Here is a 24336-nt window from a genome sequence, read left to right as displayed (position 1 = left end):
TAGGAAACGTGAGTTCTCTTGAGTCCAGAACCAGGGCCTTTCACATCCTTTCTGGCTGCTTCTCTCCAAGGTCATCTGTCTTTTGATTTCTCCATTTGCCCCCATGCCCGCAGGCTCCAGAAATTAAGGTCTTCTGGGAAATTGTGAGGCTGGTCCTGCCTCCCAACCAGGAGAAGCCAAAATAATTTACAGATAGGATGCATCAGCTTCATTCAAATCCCAGCGGCTCGCCTCTTTGTGCACGGTTGGTTTCTGTTCTCCGGCCTTCCAGCATCATGGATTTGCTTCTTCCTCCACAGCATGAAGCTCTGTGTCTTCATGACAGTGAGGGACAAAACGATGTTTGGAAGCAATTCGTCCTGACCTTTACAGGCGGGTTCTGCATTGCAGAAGCAGTCAGCCCGTGGCAAATGAGAGCAGAAGAATAGTGTGGAATTCACTTGACAGTCAAGAGAGCTGCATTTTATCACATTACCATCATTTTATCAGCCCCTCCTTCCAACCGGCCCATGGGAGATGCCTTTCCATTTTGCAAAAAGCAAGATGAATGCATGCAATGCCATAAGGCTGGACTTTTGAAACGCACAATCTAAGACTTGAAAGGATCATTGGTGGCAATAATATTAATTAGTGTGTCCTATGTGCGAGTCATGACACGAAGCTCTTACACCTAGGTTAATTCATTTGGTCCTCATGTGGACCCTATGAGGTGGGTGCCATTTCATCCTCTTTTTATAGATGAGGAAACTGAAGCAGAGAGGTTAGGTAACTAACCCAAGATTATTGGCTAGTTAGTGGCCAACCTGGAATTCACACTCAATCATTCTGGTTTCAGACCTATCATACATATTGCCTTACATTGGCTTCTAAACCCAGCTATCCATCAGAATTACCCAAGAACTTTTTAATATACAGATTCCCAGGTCCTAATCTGTATCTTTTCAGGTGAAGCCTGTTTTTAGTAGGCTGCCCAAGTGATCCTTAGGCATCCAATCTCTCTGCAATCTGCAATGCAGCATTTAGAAATTGCAACAAACACATTGTTTCAATCTGTCCAACATCGATGTTATCTTTTTTTCCTATATCAGTGCCTCAATTATCCTTTGAAAACCCACCCTACCCCCACAGTGTTTAGTCTTTGAAAGAACATTTTAAAAGCCCAACCAAGAGTCGGTTAGGTATCTTGGACTTGGCCAAATAACCTCTCTCCTTCTGGAATTTGAATTTAGGCTGAAAGTAATGCAAGAACCAAAATCAGATAGAGCTGGTCTGGTTGCTCAAGTTTTCTTTCAATGCTCTGAAGGACATCATATCCTTTCCAATGAATTCCTTTCCAACTTGAGTTAACCAAAGGTGGTTTCTGCTGCACGCAACAAAACAACACAAGCTAGCAGAACCACCAGCGTGGTAAAACCCACATCTACCGCAGCTATCCCCTCTACAGCATGCCTGGCAATTGAGCTTTGCTATACTCGGATGGGGGGCTAATATCATTATGTAGCAACCAGTTGGTCAGTAGGCGCTATTCTTCCTTAGCCTGCACAGATAGACGTCAGTCCTAATTCTCCTCTGGAAAGACGCCACAAGAGAATCTATACAAGAGCTCTTTGGATATTTAATGACAGTGTAACCTCTGAGCTAGAGAGGCCAATCCTTATGGATATCTCCAGCCTCCTTCTAAGATATCCTCTTGGCATTTGGTATCGCCCACCTTGAGAACTTCTGTGTGTATGCAGAAGTTATGGACTGCAGTGTTACGTGAACAGGATGTGATTTCAGCAGGATGGTGCACTTTCAGATTTAGAGAGATAATAGATAAGTGAAAGACAGAAGGGAAGAAGGGAGGAAGGGAGGTGGAGACGATACTGTTTAGACTCAATTGCCCCTGAAATTACTTATCCTTGAGAGATGCAAATGGGTCTTTTGGCCCAGGTGATGGTGATGCCAAAACGGATATTCAACTCTCATTGTTGCTTCACTCCCTGGAAGGAGCATTATTTTTGAAAGTGCACTGTGGGTGTCCCCACTTGGGGTTATGTAAGAGAACAATCCGGGCTTTAAGAAAAATGTAGTTGACTGTTATGTTGCTTTATGAGCCAAGGAGACTGGATGACACCAAGAGGAGGAAGAGAGCGTTTTCCCTAAACATCAAGACTGTCTTCCTGCCGCTCATGCTGAGGCAGGAAACGGACAGGGCCTTATTGGCAGAGCCATGACTCCTCTTCTCTGGGGCCAAAAGTGAATTGAGGTCAAGACTTATCAGAGGCCAGAATCTTATTAGAAGCACCTGAAGATGCTCAGTCCAAGCGCTAAGCTGGCTCCCAGCTGATGGAGGACCTCAAGAGTTATCACATTTGGAAGGAACTATAAGTGACTCCCAGTTATGCTGGAACTGCTACTCAAATTTGGTCCTCAGTGAACTGAGTGGGAGAGTCTGCACTAGAGGTGAAGTGGCCCCAGAAACAAACAAAACTGGAGAAACCGGCTACAGAGCATCCCAAAGTGACCTTCAGAGCTCTGCAGGTAATAAGTCTGGAATAAGACAGTGAACAGAATTAAGTATTCACGAAAATGTATTTAGGGAATGTGGCCTTTGGCTTTACATGTGCATATATTTTTATACTTTTTAATCTCTCACACCTGACCTAATGTTTTGTTGTCTGCTTTTTTTCATTTAGCAATATATTATGACTGCATTCCCAGGCCAACAACATTTTAATCACTGTGAGTCTTTATTAAAGTGTAATTTGCATACAGTAATGTACAGATTTGAAGCATACAGTTGGATGAGTTTTGAAAAATATGTACACCTGCACAGGCACCATCGCAGTCAAGGTACAGAACATTCCCCTTATCCCAGACACTGTGACACTGAATCACTGCTCAGCGTTCCATCATATGAGTGTAATATATTTTACTTATATAAACCCTAATTGGTAGTGACTTGGGTCATTTTCCAATTTTTGATATTATAAATACTGATGCAATGAATATCATTCTAGATAAATCTACGGACATATCCTTAAATGGTTATTTACCAAAAAGTCCTAGAATTGTCATTCTTAGGTCAAAGATAAGACTTAGTAATTCTTAGATCAAAAATATGTTTAAAGCTCTTGATATGTATGGAAAATTAGCTCTTTAGAAAACATATACTAATTTGCCACTTACCGGTAATATATGAGAGTTCATGTTTTCTCCTTCCTCCTATTTTATGTTTTCGGTTAGTTTTGTTGTTGTTGTTTGTTTGTTTGTTTGTTTGGAGACAGAATCTCACTCCCTCACTCTGGCTGGAGTGCAGTGGTTCAATCACAGCTTACTGCAGCCTCCACCTCCCAAGCTTAAGTGATCCTCCCACATCAGCTTCCTGAGTATCTGGGACTTCAGGTGCATGCCACCATGCCTGACTAATTTTTGTTTTTGTTTTATGTTTGTTTGTTTGTTTTTGTAAAGACTAGTTTTCGCCATGTTGCCCAGGCTGGTCTCGAACTCTTGAGCTCAAGTGATCTGCCCTCCTTGGCCTTCAAAAGTGCTGGGACGCCTGCCCCTGTTTACGCTTTCTGTTTTGAGTCCTATTTCTTTTGATGTTGTTACTAAGACCATGTTTCATTTTTATATGTGTATTTTCATGATATAACTTTGCTCCTTTTATTTTTAAAACCTGTGCTTTAAGCTTATTTTATATACTGCTAAGAGTTGTACATTGCTCATCCAATCTACTAGTTTTCACCTTTCAGTAGAGAATTCAATCCATTTACATTGGTTGGGTAACATTCTACTATCACTTCTACCATCTAAATTTATGCTTTCCAGATTTCACAGTTCCTTGTTGGCATATTTTTATCTTTATTCCTATATTTTGTTATATTGATCATAATTTTCTTTGTTGTTTTATCTCTAGATTGTTTCCTTCACATTATTTGAACAAATATATCCATGACAACAATAAAATCGCATTAAATATTTTATTTGGGATATGTTAATCTAGACTTATGCGTGAGGCTGGCTTGTAGTTTACCTTTTTTGCCAACTTCACTAGGTAACACTGGTTATTGTGGTTAAGCTAGCTTATAATAATTAGTTATTGATTTCGTCAGCTCATCAAAGTTTCTCCTTCACTCTTCTTATAACATACACTGCTCCTGAGTGAAAGAGATGCCATGGAATCTAGGTCTGAGGTTATAAGAGTTCGTTCTCCCAATGATAAAGGACCGACCCCATCAGAGCCTTTTCTGAGATAGACTATGAATGCAGGGAAGATGGCTGGGTGCAGTGGCTCATGCCACTTTCAGAGTCTGAAATCCCAACACTTTCAGAGTCTGAGGCAGGCAGATCACTTGAGGTCAGGAGTTCAAGACCAGTCTGGCCAATATGCTAAAACCTTGTCTCTACTAAGAATACAAAAATCAGCTGGGTGTGGTGGTGCACACCTGTTGCCCCAACTACTTGGGAGACTGGGGCAGGAGAATCGCTTGAACCTGGGAGGCAGAGGTTGCAGTGAGCTGAGATTGCACCACTGCACTCCAGCCTGGGCGATAGAGCCAGACTGTCTCAAAAAAAAAAAAAAAAAAAAAAGCAGGAAGAAGGCTGCTTCCTGCACTAGAGTTTCCATCTTTCCATGGGGTCAACTGTAACCATGTTTGTAGACATGTTCCATCTACAGCAGGAGCAAATGAGGCAAGACAAAGCAGATGCATCAGTCAGCAGTGCCGCAGGAAACAGATGGCATACTCAGATGAAGAGGGCTTAAGGAAGATTCAATGAAAGGACTGTTTCTAAGGGTGTGGGCATGGTGTTGGGAAAGTATAAGGGACTGGAGGCTAGTAAGAGCCAGGGGACAGAGAAAAGGAGTAGTTCCTGGAACCCAGAAGGAGAGAATTATATAGAGAAGATTATCTGTAGAGGAGCAGCGAGCTGTAGTCAAAAGGTAGAGTGAAGATGACTCCATAATAAATACTGATTGACTGGGGGAGGGGCTCACTCTTCCCCCTCTCCCAGTCTCCTATTAGTCCCTCCCCTTGAGTCCAGCCAGAGGTCAGGTCAGAGGGTAAGGGAGCCCCAGATGAAGCACTCTTACAGCTCAGTCTCTCAGAGAAAGCAGAGTGGATTGGAAGGGCAAACAAGACAGCTGGCATAGCAGATAAGGGTCAGTGTGGGTCAGTGTGGGTCAGATAAGGGTCAGTGCACAATGGCCACCAGTGTCTCCCATCCCTACGTGCTCCTTGGCTGTGTGATTTTGCTATTCTTCCCATCCAGAGATAAAGTTTGGTTTCTCCACCCCCAAATCTGGTCTTGTCCATAACCACTGTGACACAAAGGCTTAAAAAACACCTGTGCTGGCCAGGTGTGGTGGATCAAGCCTGTAATCCTAGCATTTTGGGAGGCTGAGGCAGGCGGAATGGTTGAGGTCAGGAGTTCAAAACCAGCCTGGCCATCATGGTGAAACCCCATCTCTACTAAAAATACAAAAATTAGCCTGGTGCAGTGGCAGGTGCCTATAATCCCAGCTACTAGGGAGGCTGAGGCAGGAGAATCATATTAATCTGGGAGGGTTGCAGTGATCCAAGATCACACCACTGCACTCCAACCTGGGTGACAGAATGGGACTCCATTACACACACACACACACACACACACACACACACAAAACATGTGCTTTGGGATTTCCATCTCTTGCCATGCTTGGAACCTTGAGACTAAGCTAGCCTGCTGGAGGGAAAAAAAGACACATAGAGGAAAAATGAAATGCCCAGATCGACAGCCTGCCAGCCTTCGGTCATGTTAGCAAGCCTGTCCTAGGTAACCCAGCCCCAGCCCAGTCACAGACCAAGACCCAGGACAGAGCCCAGCAGGGATCACCCGAATAAATCCAGGTCCGAAGAATCACCCAAGTAACCTACAGAATCATGAGAAACCACAAACAACTGATGTTTTAAGCCACTAAATTTTGGAATGGTTTGTCATATAGCAAAAAACTAACCAATAAAGCAGAAAGTGGAAAAGCATCTAGCAAGTACGAGAGCTGCAGCTCCAGTCTTTGAGGTCCATGGCCCTGAAGCTCTTATTCTTCTCCCACTGTCCTTCTCAGAGTAAACTGACCCTCTTTTTGTATAGCTAATTTGAGCTGGATTTCTCTCAGTTTCATTTAAAAAAATATATAAAGCTTTATTTCTTCTTTGTAATCTGGTACAACTGTAAATGAACAGAAATTCTTCATTGCTCTTAAGTTTAAAAAAATTTACCCATGAAACCTATTTGTCTAGGGTTTTAGGAGGAGAAACGGTCCTTGAATAATGTTTTCATTTTTTTTCTTGGTTATTTGAGTATTCTGGTTGTCAGTTTCTTTTTGAGACAAATTGACAATTTCATGGAAAAATCATCCATTTCAACTAGATTTTCAAACATGTTCTCATTTATTTACATACACTTTAATGTATACGTACAATATGTTTTAATACTTTCATTTCCATTTTATCACATCTTCAACATTTAACAAGTTTATGGCTTTGAATCTATCTCTTCGCAAAGTGAGGCTTGATCAAAAGGATGAGATCAACATTAGTGTCTACCATCTTTAATTGACCTGATTTAGTGATGGAACCAAGAGAGCATAGGACCTAACAATGGGTTTTACTCAGTACCTTGACTATAAATGATAAGAAGTTATTTCTAAAGCCATAAAATGTTGAAAAAAAGTATCTTTAGACATACCAGACAGAGTCCTTTTGTACTGCCTGACCAGAGTCCCTGTTCAATAAAGTTAGCTATTATTATTAGCTATTATTTCTTGGCAGGTCAGAGGGTAACCTGTATCCCTTATAGAGCAGAAGAAGCTCCTCCAGACATTAATAATGATTTTAAAACCATGTATGAGTGCCTTCTTTGTGCCAGACAATATTCTAGATGTGGTTCAAGCAGTCTCCTATTGAACAGTCACCAAAAAAACCCCTATGATTTAGGAATTATTTTCTCTATTTTAAGGATATAAACTAAGGGTCACAGAACTTATTTTCCCAAGGTCACTGGAGTAATACATAGCAGAGACAATTTGGAATTTGACACCAAGGCTTTCTGGCTTCAAAGTTTGAGTTCTTTTCTTAGCATTGCATCACAGAATTTGAGGTTTTGTGTGAAGTAATGGAAATGGAAACCATAATCACCTCACAAGGGCATGCTCTGGGTGGAAGAATGTAGAGAATTATCAGTACACTCTTGATTATGGAGCCAGGTAGAGAAATGGAAATCCCCTTAGCTACATGTACCAAGGCCTTACTGTGCACTGGGCCAGCACTTTCATGTAAAGCCTTTGTAAATCATTTTTCTTTTGTTTGTGAACTCTTTCTCATTTTAAATATTTTTAAAATTATCACTATAAACCTATGTGGTTGGTACTAACATCCTGTTTTATATATAAGGAAACTAGGGCATAGAGAAATCGAATGACATACCCAATCAGGACTCAAATTCAGGTATGTCTGATTTCAGAGTCCATACTCTTAGCACTATTGACATGATCAATAAACTGCCACATTAACCACTTGTAGCTGGGGGTGGTTAAGTCCACTGGCAATTGAGGCAGGGAATAATTTGGTGCATTCTTTTGATGAGGCCATCTATGACTCTGAACGACACTATGACATGCAGATTTTTGTAAAATCCAGTGTCAGGGTCTCCAGGGGTTCTGTTCTGCTGTGGCCTCTTTGGTTAACAGGATCTGCAATAGGTTAGCCCTTCCTCTCCAATGAGGCAGTGGAATCACTTGAATCTAGACTTGGCCAGGAGACTAGCTTTGTTTAGTGGGACATTAGCAAACATGATACAAAGGCTTAAAAAACATGGAGGGATGCTGTCTTGCTCTTCATGGAGCCTGGAAACTACCATGTGAACAAGCCAGAGCTAGTCAGCTTGGTGGAGGATAAGGCCACATGGGGGAGGACCAAAGCACACAGGTCAACAACCTGCTTATTACCAGTCACGTGAAAGGGGCCATCTTAGACCATCCAGCCACCAGCCAACCAACCAACTATCCACAGACAGGCAAGAACCCCTTAAACTGTGCTCAGGGTAAGTACCTCACTTGACCCACCCTAGTCCCAACACTCAGAGACAACTCCTCTCTTTCTTGTACTGAGATGTCACAGGAGGCTATGTATGTGATCAGTATTCCGAGTGCTGACTAACCTATAATGTCCATGGGTAATGCTTATGACAGTACCAGAGACCTGGTCTCTCGAAGAGATCCAAGAGACAGATGAATTGAGGATTTCCTACCTGGTGAGACCAAGAACCAGGAGGATGACTATGGATGACCAGAAGTATCACCCATGAACTTTGTCATGCTTTGTGGTCCTCCAATGGCGAGTGTCCATAAATGTTGTCTATTCTGATTGGTATTGAATGGTTGGCTCAGTAGCTAGGTTCACGGGACAGTGCCTGGTTCATAAAATTCCCTCAATGTGATATGATGCAAACCTATCTGTAGGGTAATGCCAACAGCACAAAGATCTGCTAATATCCATAATATGCCCTGGCTCAGACCAGGCTTGGAATAGCAGAGGACAAAGGATCATCCAAGCACATCCTTTTATCGTGGATGGAGCCTGTGCATTTCTGCTTCATGAACTTGCTGCACACCAGTTCCTGCAAGGTCATGCAGAAGGAGAGGGCACCCCTCTGTATCCACATGAGTATCAGGGGCAGCTAAAGGAGAGCGTGGCCAGGTGAGCAAGCAGGTGTTGCAGGTCTTTAATCATGCCTCCAACCATGAGCAGAAAAAGGTCAATGAACTGAGTCAAGCTGGTTCAGGTGTCTGGACCAATTCATCATCCCTGGTGCCAAACGACCTTTTTGGAACTGTATCCAGAGATAGAATCACTTCATGTAGGCTGCCAAATCCTATGCATGCCGGCTACAGGGAGTACTTCCTGCCCTCCTCGTGCTCGAGGCAATGAATGGCTATACTCCTTCATTCATACAGAGAGGGGTCTCATGCCACTTATGGAGCCTACACATTTCTAGGAAGAACTGCCAGGTGGCAGACAGAGAACCTGCTCATTCTTCAGCCTTCCCTGGTCTGTCTGACAAGACACCTGTCCTTGCTGGCTGCCCAGCATGTGTGCACTGTTATTCATTATCATTGTCATCATCATCATCACATAGATAGCTCTTGCCATGCACCAGACACTGTCCTAAGTGCTTTTACAGATATCGATGTATTTGATACTCATAACAATACTATCAGCTAGAAATGATTATTTTATCCATTTTTTTAGCTGAGAAATCTAAGGCACAAAAGGATTTAAATAATTTGCCCAATGTCACACAGATCTGAGCCTAGGAATGCTCCATAATCAGTGATTTTAACCAGGACACAATATTATTTCTCTAGCTTTCCTCGGAGAAACTACTTCTTCCCCACTCTCAATCTGTGGGACGGGTACACAGGCCCTCATCTACAGGCGTAGGCACAATGTATTAGTCAGGGTTTTCCAGAGAAAAAGAACCAATAATGTGAATTGGTGCACATAATTATGGAAGTCTTCCATGTGCAAGCCAGGGAACCAAGAAAGCCAGGGGTATAATTCAGTCCAAAGTTTGAAATCTGAGCCCAAAGGCCTAAGAACCAGAGGTGCCAATGGTGTAAGTCCTGGTCCAGTTCTGAAAGACTGAGAACCTGGAGCACCAACATCCAAGGGCAGGAGAAAAGTAATGTTCCAGCTCACACAGAAAGAGTGAATTTAGCCTTCCTCTGCCTTTGTTCTATTTGGGTCCTCAATAGGTTAGATGGTGCCTGACTGCCTCAGTGAAGGGGATTTTTCTACTCAGTCTATTGATTCAAATGCTGACTTCTGACAACACCCTCACAGACACACCCAGAAATCATGTATTACCAGCTGTCTGGATACCCCTTAGCCCAGTCATGGTTAACTGCACGTGCAAAATTAACCATCACGAGTCCAACTTGGCATCCATACACACCTCCTTAAATAAAGAACCTCCAAATAAAGAATAACGAGGACATGATACCATCCGATGTGACATAACTGGACTTTGTACAACTCAAAATGCAATAATCCCTTCCCCACAAAAGGAGATGGAGTCCTTGCATGATGATTCCTCTTGTCCTGATATCCTATTACTTAAATACTAAGACATAAAATTAACAATACTTAAACACTGATATAAAGTCAATACATCTTATGTTACATGATAAAGAACTAAAAGCAAGGAAAACAAAGATATTTGCTTGCCATGTATATACATACACACAAACATATCCATAGCAAAAATAATGAGGAAATACTCATACCAATCACAGTCCTTGTTCCTTAACTGGTCATGTGGTCATAGCTGGAATTTATAACTACTTTCTTCTGCTGCCCATTCTGTATTCCCTTTACCTTCGGTGAGCACCTCAGCTGGTGGTGGTCCCTTACCTGGCAGGGTGACCCAAACCTTCACTCCTAAAGGGTCTGGGCCATTCATAGTTTTGCCTATATTGAGCTGTTGTAGTTTTTCATTGATCTTAATCATAGGTCATGGTAATACTAAGAGATGCCTTCAGGAGCTCCTGCATCCAGACATATTTTTCCTTTTCTCCACTGTAAAGCGGTGTCCAGTTTCTCCTTAGTAGTCCATATCAATCACCCCAGCCAACTTCCTAACTACCTTCTTGGCCTGTTGACTCAGAGGCATAAGAACCTCAAAGTGACTGGGTGGCAGTCTTAACTATCAATAGAATCATTATTCCATCTCCTGCTGGAAATATTTCTCCTTCTGGAACTAAGACCTCCACGCTGGCAGAGCATAAAGTCATGGGAAAAGAAAGCAAAAGTTTTGCTGGTGGTAAAATTACTAGGGATAATAATGAGTGGTACCACTCCCATTCCACTTCCTTGCTTCCCAGATCCATAAATTCTGGCTATCAGAGAAACAGCACCATATACTAGATGCTGATTCAGAGCATATGCAGCCTTCTGCTGGCACCATAACTGAGTCTTCCAAAGGCCATTCCACCATTCTATCAAGCCAGCTGCTTCAGAATGATGAGGAACATGGTAAGACCAGCGAATTCCATGAGTGTGAGTCCATTGCCCACCTCTTTGGCTTTGAAGTGATTTCTTGGATCAGATGCAATGCTGTGTGGAATTCTGTAACAGTGAATAAAGTGTGCTCTAAATCCATGAATGGCAGTTTTGGTAGAAGCACTGTGTGCAAGGAAGGCAAATCTATATCCAGCATGTCTATTTCTATAAGGAAAAAATGCTGCCTCTTCCATAATGGAAGCAGTCCAATGTAATCAACCTGCCGCCAGGTAGCTGGCTGATATCCCCTAGGATGGTGCCATATCAGGAACTCAGTGTTGGTCTCTGCTGCTGGCAGATTGGGCACTCAGAGGTGGCCGTAGCCAGGTCAGCCTTGGTAAATGAAAGTCTACACTGCTGAGCCCATGCATAACCTCCATTCCTGCCACATGGCCACTTTGTTTATGAGCCCATTGGGTAATGACAGGGTGTCCGTGGAAAGAGGCTGCCTGGTAGCCAGGCAGAAGAACGGGTCATTCTATCCAGCCAATTGTTAAAATCCTCCTCTGCTGAGGTAACCCTTTGGTAAGCACTCACCTGGGACACAAACATTTTTGTGTTTATTGCCCACTCAGAGATGCCTATCCACATACCTCATCCCCACACTTTTTTGTCACCAATCTTTCAATCATGTTCCTTCCAAGTCCCTGCCCATCCAGTCAAAGAATTGGCTACAGCCCATGAATCAGGATATAGTCACATGTATAGCCACTTCTCCTCCCAAGCAAAGCATAGGACCAGGTGCACTGCGTGAAGTTCTGCCCACTGGGAAGACCTCCCTTCACTATTGTCCCTTAGGGATGTCCTGAACTGACTGTAGTGCTGTGACTGTCCACTTCTGGGTGGCGTCTGCACACCATGCAGAAACATCTGTAATCCGAGCCCTTGTCTTCTCTCCTTCTGTCAACTGATCATAGGGAACTAACTCATCATGAGCCCAAAGGTGTAAGGTGGGAGAGAGAAGGCAGGGTAGCAGGAGTGGAGAGCATGGGCATCTGAGCCATGTCTTCATGTATTGTACTTGTGCCTTTAGGGCCTACCCAGGCTTAGCCACATACATACTACTTCCATTTGATGAGACAGTGCTGCTGTGCATACCCAATTTTACAGCTTGGTGGTTCAGATAGGACCCAGTTCATGATGGGCAGCTCAGGTCATATGGCAACTTAGTGGCCCATGGTCAAATGGTTAGTTGCTGTGAAGGCCCAGTAGCAGGCCAAGAGCTGTCTCTTAAAAGGAAAGTCGTTATCTGTGGATTATGGCAGGACCATATTCCAAAATCTTAAATGCATGTGCCGTAATTCACCTACAGGGAGCGCTTGCCAGAGGCTCCACACAGCATCCCTGTTTGCCGCTGACCAAGCACCACTGGATCTGCTGGGTCATATGGCCCAAGTGGCAAAGCAGCTTGCACAGCAGTCTGGACCTGTCGCAGGGCTGTCTCCTATTCTGGGCCCTACTGAAAACCCGAAGCTCTTGGGGTCACTTGGTAAATAGGCCAGCCTAACGCACTCAAATGAGGACTGTATCACCTCTAAAATCCAAGTAGGCCCAGTAAGCCATGTGTCTCTTTCTTGGATATAGAAGGGTCCAGATGCAACAGCTTATCCTTTACATTAGAAGGGGTATCTCAACATGCCATATACCACTGACTCCTAGAAATTTCACTGAGGAAGAAGTCCCCTAAATTTTACTTGGATTTACTTCCCATGCTCTAACACACAAATGTCTTTCCAATGTCTGGAGTAGTTGCTACTTCTCATTCACTAGGACAAATCAGCATAATGTCATCAATGTAAAGGACCAACTGTCATATCTTGTGGAAGGAAAAGATGATCAAGATCCCTACAAACTAAATTATGACTTAGGACTAAAGAGTTGATATACCCCTCAAGTAGGATAGTGAAGGCATATTCCTAGCCTTGCCAGATGAAATAAAACAGCTCTGGCGGGTCTTACAGACAAAAATGGAGAAAAAGCCATTTGATAAATCAATAGCTACATACTAGCTACCAGAAAATATATTAATTTGCTCAACCAATGAAACCACATTTGATACAGCAGCTACACTTGGAGTGATCACTTGGTTAATCTTATGATTATCCACTGTCATTCTTCCAGATTCATCTGTCTTCTGCAGAAACCAAATAAGAGAGCTAAATGAGGGATATGGTGGGAATCACTACCCCTGCGTCTTCAAGTCACTGGTGATGGCACTGACCTCTGCTATCATTCTAAGGATATAGTATCGCTCTTGACTAGGACAAAATTTTCTGTCCTAGTCCCTTCTGGCTGCCTTTTTCCCAGGTTTGGGCAGTTCTAATGGCTTCCATTTGACTTTGCCCATTATAGCAGGCCTCACTCTACAGGTCAGAGAACCAGTGTGGGGATTCTGCCAACTGCTAAGTATGTCTACTCTAATTATCCATTCTGGAACTGAGGAAATAACTGGAGGGCGGGTTTGGGGACCCACTGGATCCCCAGATCTGAGCTAAAATTCCATTGATCACCTGACCACCATAAGCCCCTATTCTGACTGGAGGGCCACAGTGACATTTTAGGTCTCCTGGAATCAGTGCCAGTTCAGAGCTTGTGTTCAGTAGTCCCCACAAGGTCTGATCATTTCCTTTTCTCCAGTGCACAGTTACCCTGACAAAAAGCAGAAGGTCCCTTTGGGGAAGGCTGGGAGAAAGATTAGCAGGATAAGTCTTTAGTAGTATAATCGCTTTCTCAAGGAAACTTTGCCTCCCTTTCATTCAAAGGGTTCAGGGTCTATAAACTGGCTCAAGCCTGGGAATGGAGTGAGGGGCTATTATTCTCTATTTTTATGATTCAAGTTAGAGTTCTGTTCACTTGACTTGGAATTTTTCTGCTTATACAGATCAAGTAAGAATTCAGTAGGCTTCCCATCTATTTCACTTGTGCCATAAGTCTGCACGAGTCAGGCTATTCTGACTATTGTTTTAACTCTGTGGTCCACTGAGCCTGGCATGGATGGCACTTTTGCCGGAGGCAGGGAGGCCACTTCTACTGGTAAAAAAGACTTGTCAGAATTTAGGGGCTCAATGTCCCCAGCTTCATCCGGGTTTTCATCAGAGTCTTCCCACCTTATAGGATCCCATTCTTTTCTGATCAATGCCCTTGCCCTTGCAACTGCGCCCACTTTGCCTTTGAGAGTTGGGTGCCACCAAATGGCCCCTGATACCCCAGGATCCAATTATTCCCATTTCATTTAAGTTTTCCAACTAAGTGGCTGTGGTTCCCACTGTAAGGTCTGGTCTATAGAGAAGAGGGATCACTGAGCTCTTCAAGGATGCTGGGGCTCCCTTCAAATTTATTTCTCAAAGTACTGAGAAAGACATACCTTTCTTCAAGGTACACCTGACCTTCCCAGCATGGGTGAGCAGGTATTAAATGACAAATTCACTCTAGCATTCTAATCTCCCTAAGCCTTTGAATCCTTTCCTCTACATTAAACCAGGGGAGGTCAGGCATCTCCAACTCACTCAGGATGGGCCATCTTTTAATCCATGTTTCAGCCAACCAGCTAAACTGTTAGAGCCCTTCCTGACTCCTTAAGCCGAAACATTACATTCAGAATCTCTGCTTAGTGAACCTCTATCAATAAATTAGGCCTGATCCAACTTTACGTAACTTCCACCATTATCCTACCCCCTTAATATCCATTCCTATGCATGTTCCCTATGGTTCTACTTGTACAATTAGAAAACTCAAGTAGTTCTTTTGGGGTGCAGTGTATCTCCTGGTGGGTCACACTGTGCACCTCACTTTTAGGAGCCTGCTGGGACTTGAAGGGGTGGTGGGATTGGGTGCTAAAAAGAATCAGCATTGTCTGGCATAGGAACTGCCTCAGGGAAGGCCATTACTGTTTCCTAGGGCAATGCAGGAAAGTCCCCTAAGACAAGGTAGAAAGGCCAATACCACCCTGAGTGGGAATGACACTTTTTTTTTTTTTGAGACAGAGTTTTGTTCTTGTTGTCCAAGTGGGAGTGCAGTGGTGTGATCTCGGCTCACCACAACCCCACCTCCAGATTCAAGTGACTCTCCTGCCTCAGCCTCCCAAGTAGCTAGGATTACAGGCACCTGCCACCACGCCTAGCTAATTTTGTATTTTTTTAAGTAAAGGCGGGGTTTCTCCATATTGGTTAGGCTGGTCTTGAACTCCTGACCTCGGGTGATCCGCCCACCTCAGCCTCACAAAGTACTGGGATTACAGGCATGAGCCACTGAGCCTGGCATGGATGGCACTTTTGCTGGAGGCAGGGAGGACACTTCCACTGGTAAAAAAGACTTGTCAGAATTTAGGGGCTCAATGTCCCTAGCTTCATCAGAGTCTTCATCAGAGTCTTCCCACCTTATAGGATCCCATTCTTTTCTGATCAATGCCCTTGCCCTTGCTTTTACAGCAGACACCCTATGTGGTTGGAGTTCAATTTGCATTGTAATTCAGCCAATTGAAGGATGAGGTTGGGCGTTTAATTTTCAGAAATTTCAACCCCGCAGCTACAGGCTAGAAGGCCCTCCTTCAGAGCACACCTAGAAGGTCTTAGATCGTTTATGCAACACTTTGAGATGGGAATTCAAATCCCTGAGCTCATCTTTTTCTTTCTCCACTTAATCCAGAGACATTAGGAGCAAGTCATTATATGCCTTAGTTTTCCAAAAGTATCTGAGTATCATATATGGAACCACTTGGCTCCTTGCTTCTTACAAATGGTTGATTAGGAGTATCCAATGCAGATATTTTCTCTATCTCTATAAACAGATCACACCATGGACTATCCATGTTCTCTTTACTACTAGAAATACGGTCGTTAGCATTCTTAAATCTAAGCAGATTAAGCAGCCAATTGCCAAATCCCCAAAATCAATTCAGAAAACCCATCCTTAAAATTTTGTTCCTCTATATACTCTTTTTTTTTTTGAGACGGAGTTTCGCTCTTGTTACCCAGGCTAGAGTGCAATGGCATGATCTCAGCTCACCGCAACTTCCGCCTCCTGGGTTCAAGCAATTCTCCTGCCTCAGCCTCCCGAGTAGCTGGGACTACAGGCAAACGCCACCATGCCCAGCTAATTTTTGCATTTTTAGTAGAGACAGGGTTTCACCATGTTGACCAGGATGGTCTTGATCTCTTGACCTTGTGATCCACCTGCCTCAGCCTCCCAAAGTGCTGGGATTATAGGCTTGAGCCACCATGCCCGGCCTCCTCTATATACTCTTAGTACCAAAATTTTCTGTCCCAGTCCCTTCTGGCTGCTGTAACAAAATACCAAAACCTGAGCAGTTTTTAAGTGATAAATTTATTCCTCACAATTCTGGAGGCTGGAAAGTGCATGATCAAGGCACTGGAAGATTCAGTCTCTGGTGAGAGTCCACTTTCTTGTAGACAACTATCTTCTCATTGCAACCTCACATGGTAGAAGGGGTGAGGGATATCTCTGGGGTCTTTTTTATAAGGGCACTATCTAATTTATGAGGGTTCCTTCCCCACGAGCTGACCACCTCCCAAAGGATTCACCTTCTAACACCACCACCTTAGGTGTTAGGATTTCAGGATACGAGTTTGAAGAAACGAAACATTCACACCACAGCAGCATATACCCAGGCCTGGACAATCAGCATAACCCACTCTTCTGGCTATATGTGATTCTTGGTCTAATGAGACTTTAGCTCTTATTACTGCACTGCAGCACTGATAAGATAAAATATTAAAGGTGTTGCAGCCACCATGCTCGCAGAGGAGACAAGCCTTCCTGAAAATAAAATCAACACAGACGAAGGCTAAGCTAAGAAATAGAGAAACAGGTTCCTGAGGACATTATTTAGAACTTTGATTCACTGTGCCTGAAGCCAGGTCAACCCTTAGGCCTTTTCAATTGCAAGGACCAAAAATTTTCCTTTTCATATAAGCCAGTTTGAGCTGAGTTTCTGTCTTAGGCAACAGAAACATTCAGCAGATACAGACAGAATATGGGAAACGCCATCCTTTTGGCTGCAAATTGAATATCAAGTTTCAGTCTGCATGAACACTCAGAGTTGCATACTGGAGTCGGGCAGTCTCCCCAAACTTCCCTGCCTGTTTTCCTGGGAAGGAGAGAAGAAATTGCACTACAAGGCTAGGGCATAGAATCTGAGAGAACATGACAAACAGTCTCAAACTTCGTCTTTGCAAACAGATTTTCAAGGACTTTGATTGTTCCACGTTTCTTGGAGTTCTTAACCTCAACTACCACGTTTTCCAAGCAAAGAATATCCAGCATATGCTCCAGCATCTTTGTGTTGCTATGGCAACAGATATGTCCCCGCCCCCAGCTCCTTCCCCAGTTCACAGCAAATTGGCAGATGACCATTTGCAGAAGACAAGCAGGAGCTAAAGAAATTCAATGACAGAAGATAGTCACCACTCACTTTAGGCAAGCTGTCAGCTGTCAAGTCTAAGTGGGTAACGGGACCAGTAATGGAGACAAAGCCAATGGGAGAAATTCCAGGAAGGGGCATCAAAGCAGGAACAAAGAAAAAGAACTAGGGGTGATGGGTGCATTGTATTATGCTGAATCCCATTTGTTATTGGGCACTGAAAGACTGTGCATGGTGGAAAGTCTTCTCAGGACAGTTTCAGCTGCATGTAAAAGAATGCCCCAGGGTCAGACACAGTGGCTCATGCCTGTAATTTTAGCACTTTGGGAGGCCAAGGTGGGAGGATGGCTTCAGCCCAGGAATTTGAGACCAGCCTAGGCAACACAGGGAAACGCTATCTTTACAAAGAAATAAAAAATTAGCCAGGTGTGGTGGCACGCACTTCTAGTCCCAGCTACACAGGAGGCTGAGGTGGGAGGGTTGTTTGAGCCAGGGAGGTTGAGATACAGTGAGTGAGCCATGGGCACTTACTGGACACTAGAGCCTGGGCACTCTAGCCTGGGCAACAGAGCATGATTCTGTCTCAAAAGAAAAAATAACAAAAATAAAAAAGATGCCTCAAACAATAAGACTTTGAAAAAAAAAAAAAAAGCTTCTTATCCCATCTATCCAGTTTGGGGATAAAAGGACTGTGAGTGGTCTCAGCAGCTCATCAGCATCATCACGAACCCACGGTTCTTTTAACTCTTCCACTCTGCCATGCTCAGGATGTTAGCAGCATCTCCCCCATTGACCCAAAAGGGCTGCCACAACTTTAAGCATTATATCCTTGCACAAAAATGCCCAAGAAGACAAGGGAAGGGATGTCTCTCCCTTATCAGAAAGGAAAAAACTTTCCTAGAATCTTTCCCAGGTCTTCCCCTCAGTTCCCATTAGCAGGATTGGGTCACATGCTCATTCAAAAGCTACAAGAGAGCTGGGAAAGCAAATATCAGGAATTTTTAGCTTCCAGTCTAAGAGGTAGCCTCTGCCAGAAAGGTGAAGGCTGTGAATGGCTGCTGGGTAGGCCACTCAACAACGTACCCTAAACTTTAAACATATTTGTACCAAAACTCTTGCCATATCTTTATATCACCCATACTGTCATTCACTTAATATTGTGCTCAAATCAATTTATCTTTTGTTTAACCTAAATACCTTTACTTAGGTAGCAAATTCTATATCCTTATCATAAATGCGAAACCCCCACTAGATATGTTGTTCCCAGTCCACATTAAAGCACATTTATCATAATTAAAACAATTTGTTGCATATTTTACCTACAAGCATCTCTTTTCCCACTAGCAGTAGTCATACTTTGATATTCACAGCAGCAGGATAAATTCATTTCTTCCTCATTCATGGGCCCTGATATTAAGAACACCCTAACAAGCAGTGTGCAGTGGCTCATGCCTGGAATCCCAACACATTGGGAAGCCAAGGCAGGAGGACTGCTTGAGCACAGGAATTTGAGACCAGCCTGGCCAACATGGAAAGATGTTGTCTCTTAAAAAATAATAACAATAAAATAAAGAACACCCTAACAAAGTGCTATAACGTGCACTGTAAAGTGCCGCAGCCACACTACCAAGTAGGCCTCTGCCTGTCACCCTCAGTGCTCCAGCTCTCAAAGTGAAGACATTAGCAAAAACACAATAGGCCAACTAGCTGTTTCCTATTCAGCTGCACCCCCTCTCAAAATGTTTTGTTTCGTTCTGTTTTCCACTAAAAGGAAAACTGTCTCAAAAGCTGTAGGTTTCCACATGCCTTAGAACGAGATCTTCCACACTTACTCGTCTAAGCATGCTCACTCACATTTAACCACAAGGCAGCATTGACTGTGGGCAGAGAAAAGCGATCGATGCCCATTACTTACATCAGAGGCTGGACCCTTGTCAGCGCCAGGGCAGGAGAATGTGACAAATTCATGGCACCGCTTGAGCAGCAAACTGCAAAAGAGAAAATCAGGGCGGAAGGAAGGGAAGAAGGAAAGTGGAGAGGAGGAAGAGAGAGAAAGGGAGGAAAAGATCATTAAACCTGGACTTGGCCAAGTAAAGCCTTTATGCCAAAATAAACAATAATGTCAGTTTCTGCAGCTTGTCCTTTGCTGAAGTCAAACTCTTGGGTACGTAGATGTTTCGTCTTCCATAAGAGCTAAACTTCTAAAGTTAGCTAGGGTTTGAAAGATTCCATATGCTCAAAATTACACTCCCTTGACGATCCCTTAAAGTGCCTGGTCTTCTATTGATTTTGGAACAGAATATTGTTTCCTGGATCAGGTGCCAGATGAAGTAGTTGGCTTGTGTTTAGGTGAATAGTGCATAAGAAATACGTATCTTTAAATCCTAGAATCACACTTAGAGAGGTGTTCATACGATGAGGGACATGTGGAAACGGAACAGGATGGCAGACTCATGTCCCATCTCACCAAAAGCAATGTCAATCTAATAAAAGAGTAGGAAAAAAATAGGCAACAACGTTTACATTGTCACTTTAATAGTTTGCAAGCAAATGCATATACAGACATATTTGAATTGGTCTGAATTCAATGCATCTATGCTATGGCTCCCCTGTTTGGAGGTTCTATCACTCTGGGAGAGGTACAATGAAAGAATGTCTACAAAATAAAACTGTTTTTTTTTTGTTGTTGTTCAAATCATCTTTTACAGTCTTGGTGTTTAAATCTTATTTTACAACCTCTAGATTGCAGGTTTCTGTAGGACGGGTGCCATGCTTTAGAGTTTGGTGCCAAGCTCAGAGTCTTTCTAAAGTACACGCTCAGTATATGAAAATAGAACAGGAAACCTCAAGGCCATCTCTAGTGATACAATGGGTCTACGCGGCAATCATCAATGGTTGTGAAGACTGCAAAAAGATACTGCTTGCCTACTGAGGACAGCTCACATCACTACCTACGAAGTACTCTTGCCAAATAATCAGACATGATTGGTTCGAGTCTCTTGACACAACATCAGATTTACAGAAAATACAAGTGACAGAGGAATATACTAAATGACACCACAGGGATGCAATCAACCAACACCCCCCACCCAAATACCCAGAATGTAGAAAACTACAAGGCAATGAATATGGTTTCCTCAACAAATAAACTGCAAGAGGGGGCTGTAAGTGAGGAGAAAATAAGAGGAGAAACATATATATTCAAAGAAATTTAAGAAACCTATCAACTGATTTTTTAAATTTCACTTTAAGTTCTGGGATACATGTGCAGAATGTGCAGGTTTGTTACATAGGTATACATGTGCCATGGTGGTCTGCTGCACCTATCAACCCATATCAACTAAATTTAATATGTGGACCTTGTGTGGATTCTAATTGGTAAAAACCAATAGTTAAAAAAATTATAAGGCAATCAGGGAAATGGATATACTCACTTTCTGATGACATTAGGGAATTACTGTTACTGATATTAGGGAATCAAAAATAATTGGTGTGATAATGTTCTTGAGATTTTTTGTTATAGAATCCTTATCTTTGAGGATACCTCTTAAAATCTTTACGGATAAAATAATTCAGTTTAAAATAATTCAGTATATTAAGGTGGGGATAGAAAGGGGAGGATTACAGATAAAAAAGAAATTGATCGGCCGGGCGCGGTGGCTCACGCCTGTAATCCCAGCACTTTGGGAGGCCGAGGTGGGCGGATCACGAGGTCAAGAGATCGAGACCATTCTCGCCATGATGAAATCCTGTCTCTACTAAAAATACAAAAATTAGCCAGGTGTGGTGGCATGCGCCTGTAGTCCCAGCTACTTGGGAGGCTGAGGCGGAAGAATCACTTGAACCCAGGAGGCGGAGGNTTTACTCATCATGAAAGTAAAGGATGACAGCATAGTCTTGTCCCATGCCCGAGCTTTCCCCAGCTTAACGTGCCTCTCCTTCTCTACACTTTAACCACACAGGAAAGTTTTCCACCTGTACTCAAACTAACCTTTAGAACTTACCTTTTCCTTGGAAATTATCCACAGTGTTCTCAGTGTGTTTAAATTGCAGGGTCTTATCTGGGATGATATTACACTTTTTCTCTTTCTTTCCTCATATTATATTGTTAGGTTGTCTCTCATTTTTCTTCCAGAAGTCTGTGTTCTTTCTTGTCTATTTTTATCATTCCATCACATTAAGGAAGCAAATTATGATTTTATGGATCAACTCTACCTGGTTTTATTCTACTTTATTAATTGCTACTTTAACTTTTTTTGTTCTATGTATCTGTGATTGTAGTGCTTACTTGTATTTGTGTTACTTATTGGTTGGGAATGCGAATTCCGGAGTCTGCGGGCCAGGTGTGCATCCTGTCTCTATCGTTTGCAAACTCTAAGGCTAGGTACACTACCTCAACTTCCTATACTTCAGCTTCCTCTCTGGAAAATAGCAGCGATAACCAGACCCATATCACAGTGGTGTTGTCAGAACTACATGAGTTATCCCATGCTCAGAACCACGCCAACCATATCATGACTATTCTATAAATGTCAGCTAATATTATCCACTGTACTTTTTAAAGCGTCTTGAATTGACTGCTCAATTCATTTATTTCCATTCTTCTTCATTAAACATTTAAAGATATTACGGCTAAAAACCTTTCTTTTAAGTACAGTTTTGGCTGCATCCTATCATTTATATATAATCCCATCATCATATCAAGTTTCTAAGTGGTCTCTTAGCAGAGTTATTTATTTTTTGACCCAGAACTATTTAGGAAAGTATTTTCCCCCATTTTCAAGTACTTGCTTTATTCTACAACCTTTCTTCCAAACATCCAAAACATCAGTTATTTTCTAAAAAAAAAAAAAAAAAAAAAAAAAAAAGAAATTGATCATGATGTGGTCATTATTGAACTGGTGATGCACACATGAGAATGCATTATACTGATCTGTTACTTTTACATATGTCCAATCTTTTCCATAATACAAAAAGTTTGAAACAGAGAAAGACAGAGAAACAGAGAAAACCCAAGTTAAAAGACATGGGGGTTGCGGTAGGGTTACAAAATTAAAATATGCTGAATCTTATATTCCTCAAAAGATTACAGATATTGAGAAATTGCATATAGGACATTATAAGTTTAAATATGTGTGTTAACAATTAAGGGTAAAAATAAGTATATAAACTGGGTATGGTGGCTCAGGTCTATAATCCCAGCACTTTGGGAAGCCGAGGCGGGAGGATCACTTGAGCCCAAGAGTTTGAGACGAACCTGGGCAACATAGTGAGACTCCATCTCTACAAAAAATAAAAGATTGTCCAGACATGGTGGTGCATGCCTGCGGTCCAGCTACTCCGGAGGCTGAGGCGGGAGGATTGCTTGAGCCCAGAAAGTTGGGACTGCAGTGAGCTGTGACTGCATCATTGCACTTCAGCCAGGGCAACATAATGAGACCCTGTCTCAAAAATAAATAAATGAGATTAGAAAAACTATGTATTCCCTTTAAACCACTAAAAGGAAAAACTGGACAAAGAAAGACAGTCTAAGTACACTTCAAACAGCCTTCTTCATGCTCCAAGGTCATATAAATACTACTCTTTGGAATTTTTTTGTACTTTTATGGGGCATAATTTCTGCTTTAAACTCTTCGGTCCATCTGTAATTTCTTGGAATCTAATGTGAAATGGGAATCCAATTTGCCACTTTTTTCCAAAGCAGTATCCAATTGTCCCAGCATCCTTTATTGAATAATTCATCCTTTCCCACTGATTTCAAATGCCAACTTTATTATATGTTCAATAATCATATACACTGGGGTCTGTCTTTGGGCCTTCTATTCCGTGCCACTGATCTGTCTTCTCGTATAGCAATATGGGCTTTAATTATAGTAGCTCTGTAATATGCTGTATCTTGGCAGGGCGAGTCCTCCCTCATTATCCTTATCTTCAACATTTTCTTGGCTATCACTGCATGTTTATTCTTCCAAGTAAACTTTAGAATCAGTTTATCAAGATTTTAAAAATACCAATGGAATTTTTATTGGAATTGTATTCAGTCAACCCCCAGCCTCCAAAATATGATTGGGATTTTGATTGAAATCATGTTAAATTTAGAAATTAAATTCAAGATAATTGACGCCTTGACAACAATGAATCTTTCCATCAGGAAATGGCTGTCCTCTTGTTGAACTCTTATTTTCTCTATATTAGTCCTACACATTGTTCCTTTAGTATCATCTAAGGGAGTCTTCTTTTTTCTTTAATTTTTTTTTTCTTAGAAATTCACTTTTTCTTAACATCTCCTTCTTGAATTACAAATAAGAGATTCTTTTGCATGCTATTGTAAATTTGACATGTGTTCATTTTGTTTCCCAATTGGTCATTTTTTAAAAATGGGAAAGCAAATAGCTGTGTGCAGTAGATCACACCTGTAATCCCAGCACTTTGGGAGGCCAAGGCAGGCAGATCACTTGAGGCCAGCAGTTCGAGACCAGCCCAGTCAACATGGCGAAATCCTGTCTCTACTAAAAATACAAAAACTCGCCCGGCATGGTGGCAGGCACCTGTAGTCCCAGATACTCAGAAGGCTGAGGCAGGAGAATTGCTTGAACCCAGGAGGTGGAGGTTGAAGTGAGCCAAGATTGTGCCACTGCACTCCAGCCTGGGCAACAGAGCGAGACTCCACTTCAAAAAAATAAAACAAAACAAAAGGAAAGAAATAGATTTTTATCATATTTATTTTAAAGCATTTTTTAAAAAATTCAAATAGTTTTGTGGGGTTTTAGTTGCTTCCTTTGAGTTTTCCAGATAGAAAACCATATTACCCCAAATAATATTTTTTATTATTTTCTCTTTTCCACTTGTCATATTTCCATGTTCAACTTTCCC

General features: G+C 42.4%; 1 protein-coding gene across 4 annotated transcripts in view; it reads right to left on the bottom strand.

Annotated features, from left to right (window-relative positions):
- Nucleotides 1-24336, bottom strand: part of PRKCB (protein kinase C beta) — a 388392-nt gene that overhangs the window by 215784 nt on the left and 148272 nt on the right. For 2 of the 4 annotated variants that reach the window (XM_017534411.2, XM_017534410.2), the window contains exon 5: nucleotides 19379-19446. The exons of 1 other annotated variant lie outside the window; for it this stretch is intronic. In XM_017534411.2, coding sequence (XP_017389900.1) covers nucleotides 19379-19446 — 68 coding nt within the window. Of the gene's footprint in view, nucleotides 1-19378; nucleotides 19452-24336 lie in introns of all 4 variants that reach the window. One more of the 4 variants, XM_037740591.1, reaches the window with a different exon arrangement.

Source organism: Cebus imitator, unplaced genomic scaffold (assembly GCF_001604975.1).
Source record: "Cebus imitator isolate Cc_AM_T3 unplaced genomic scaffold, Cebus_imitator-1.0 Scaffold85, whole genome shotgun sequence".
NCBI classification, from domain to species: Eukaryota; Metazoa; Chordata; class Mammalia; order Primates; family Cebidae; genus Cebus; species Cebus imitator.
Note: the sequence above shows the minus strand (reverse complement) of the source record. Positions and strands in the feature narration are given on the sequence as shown.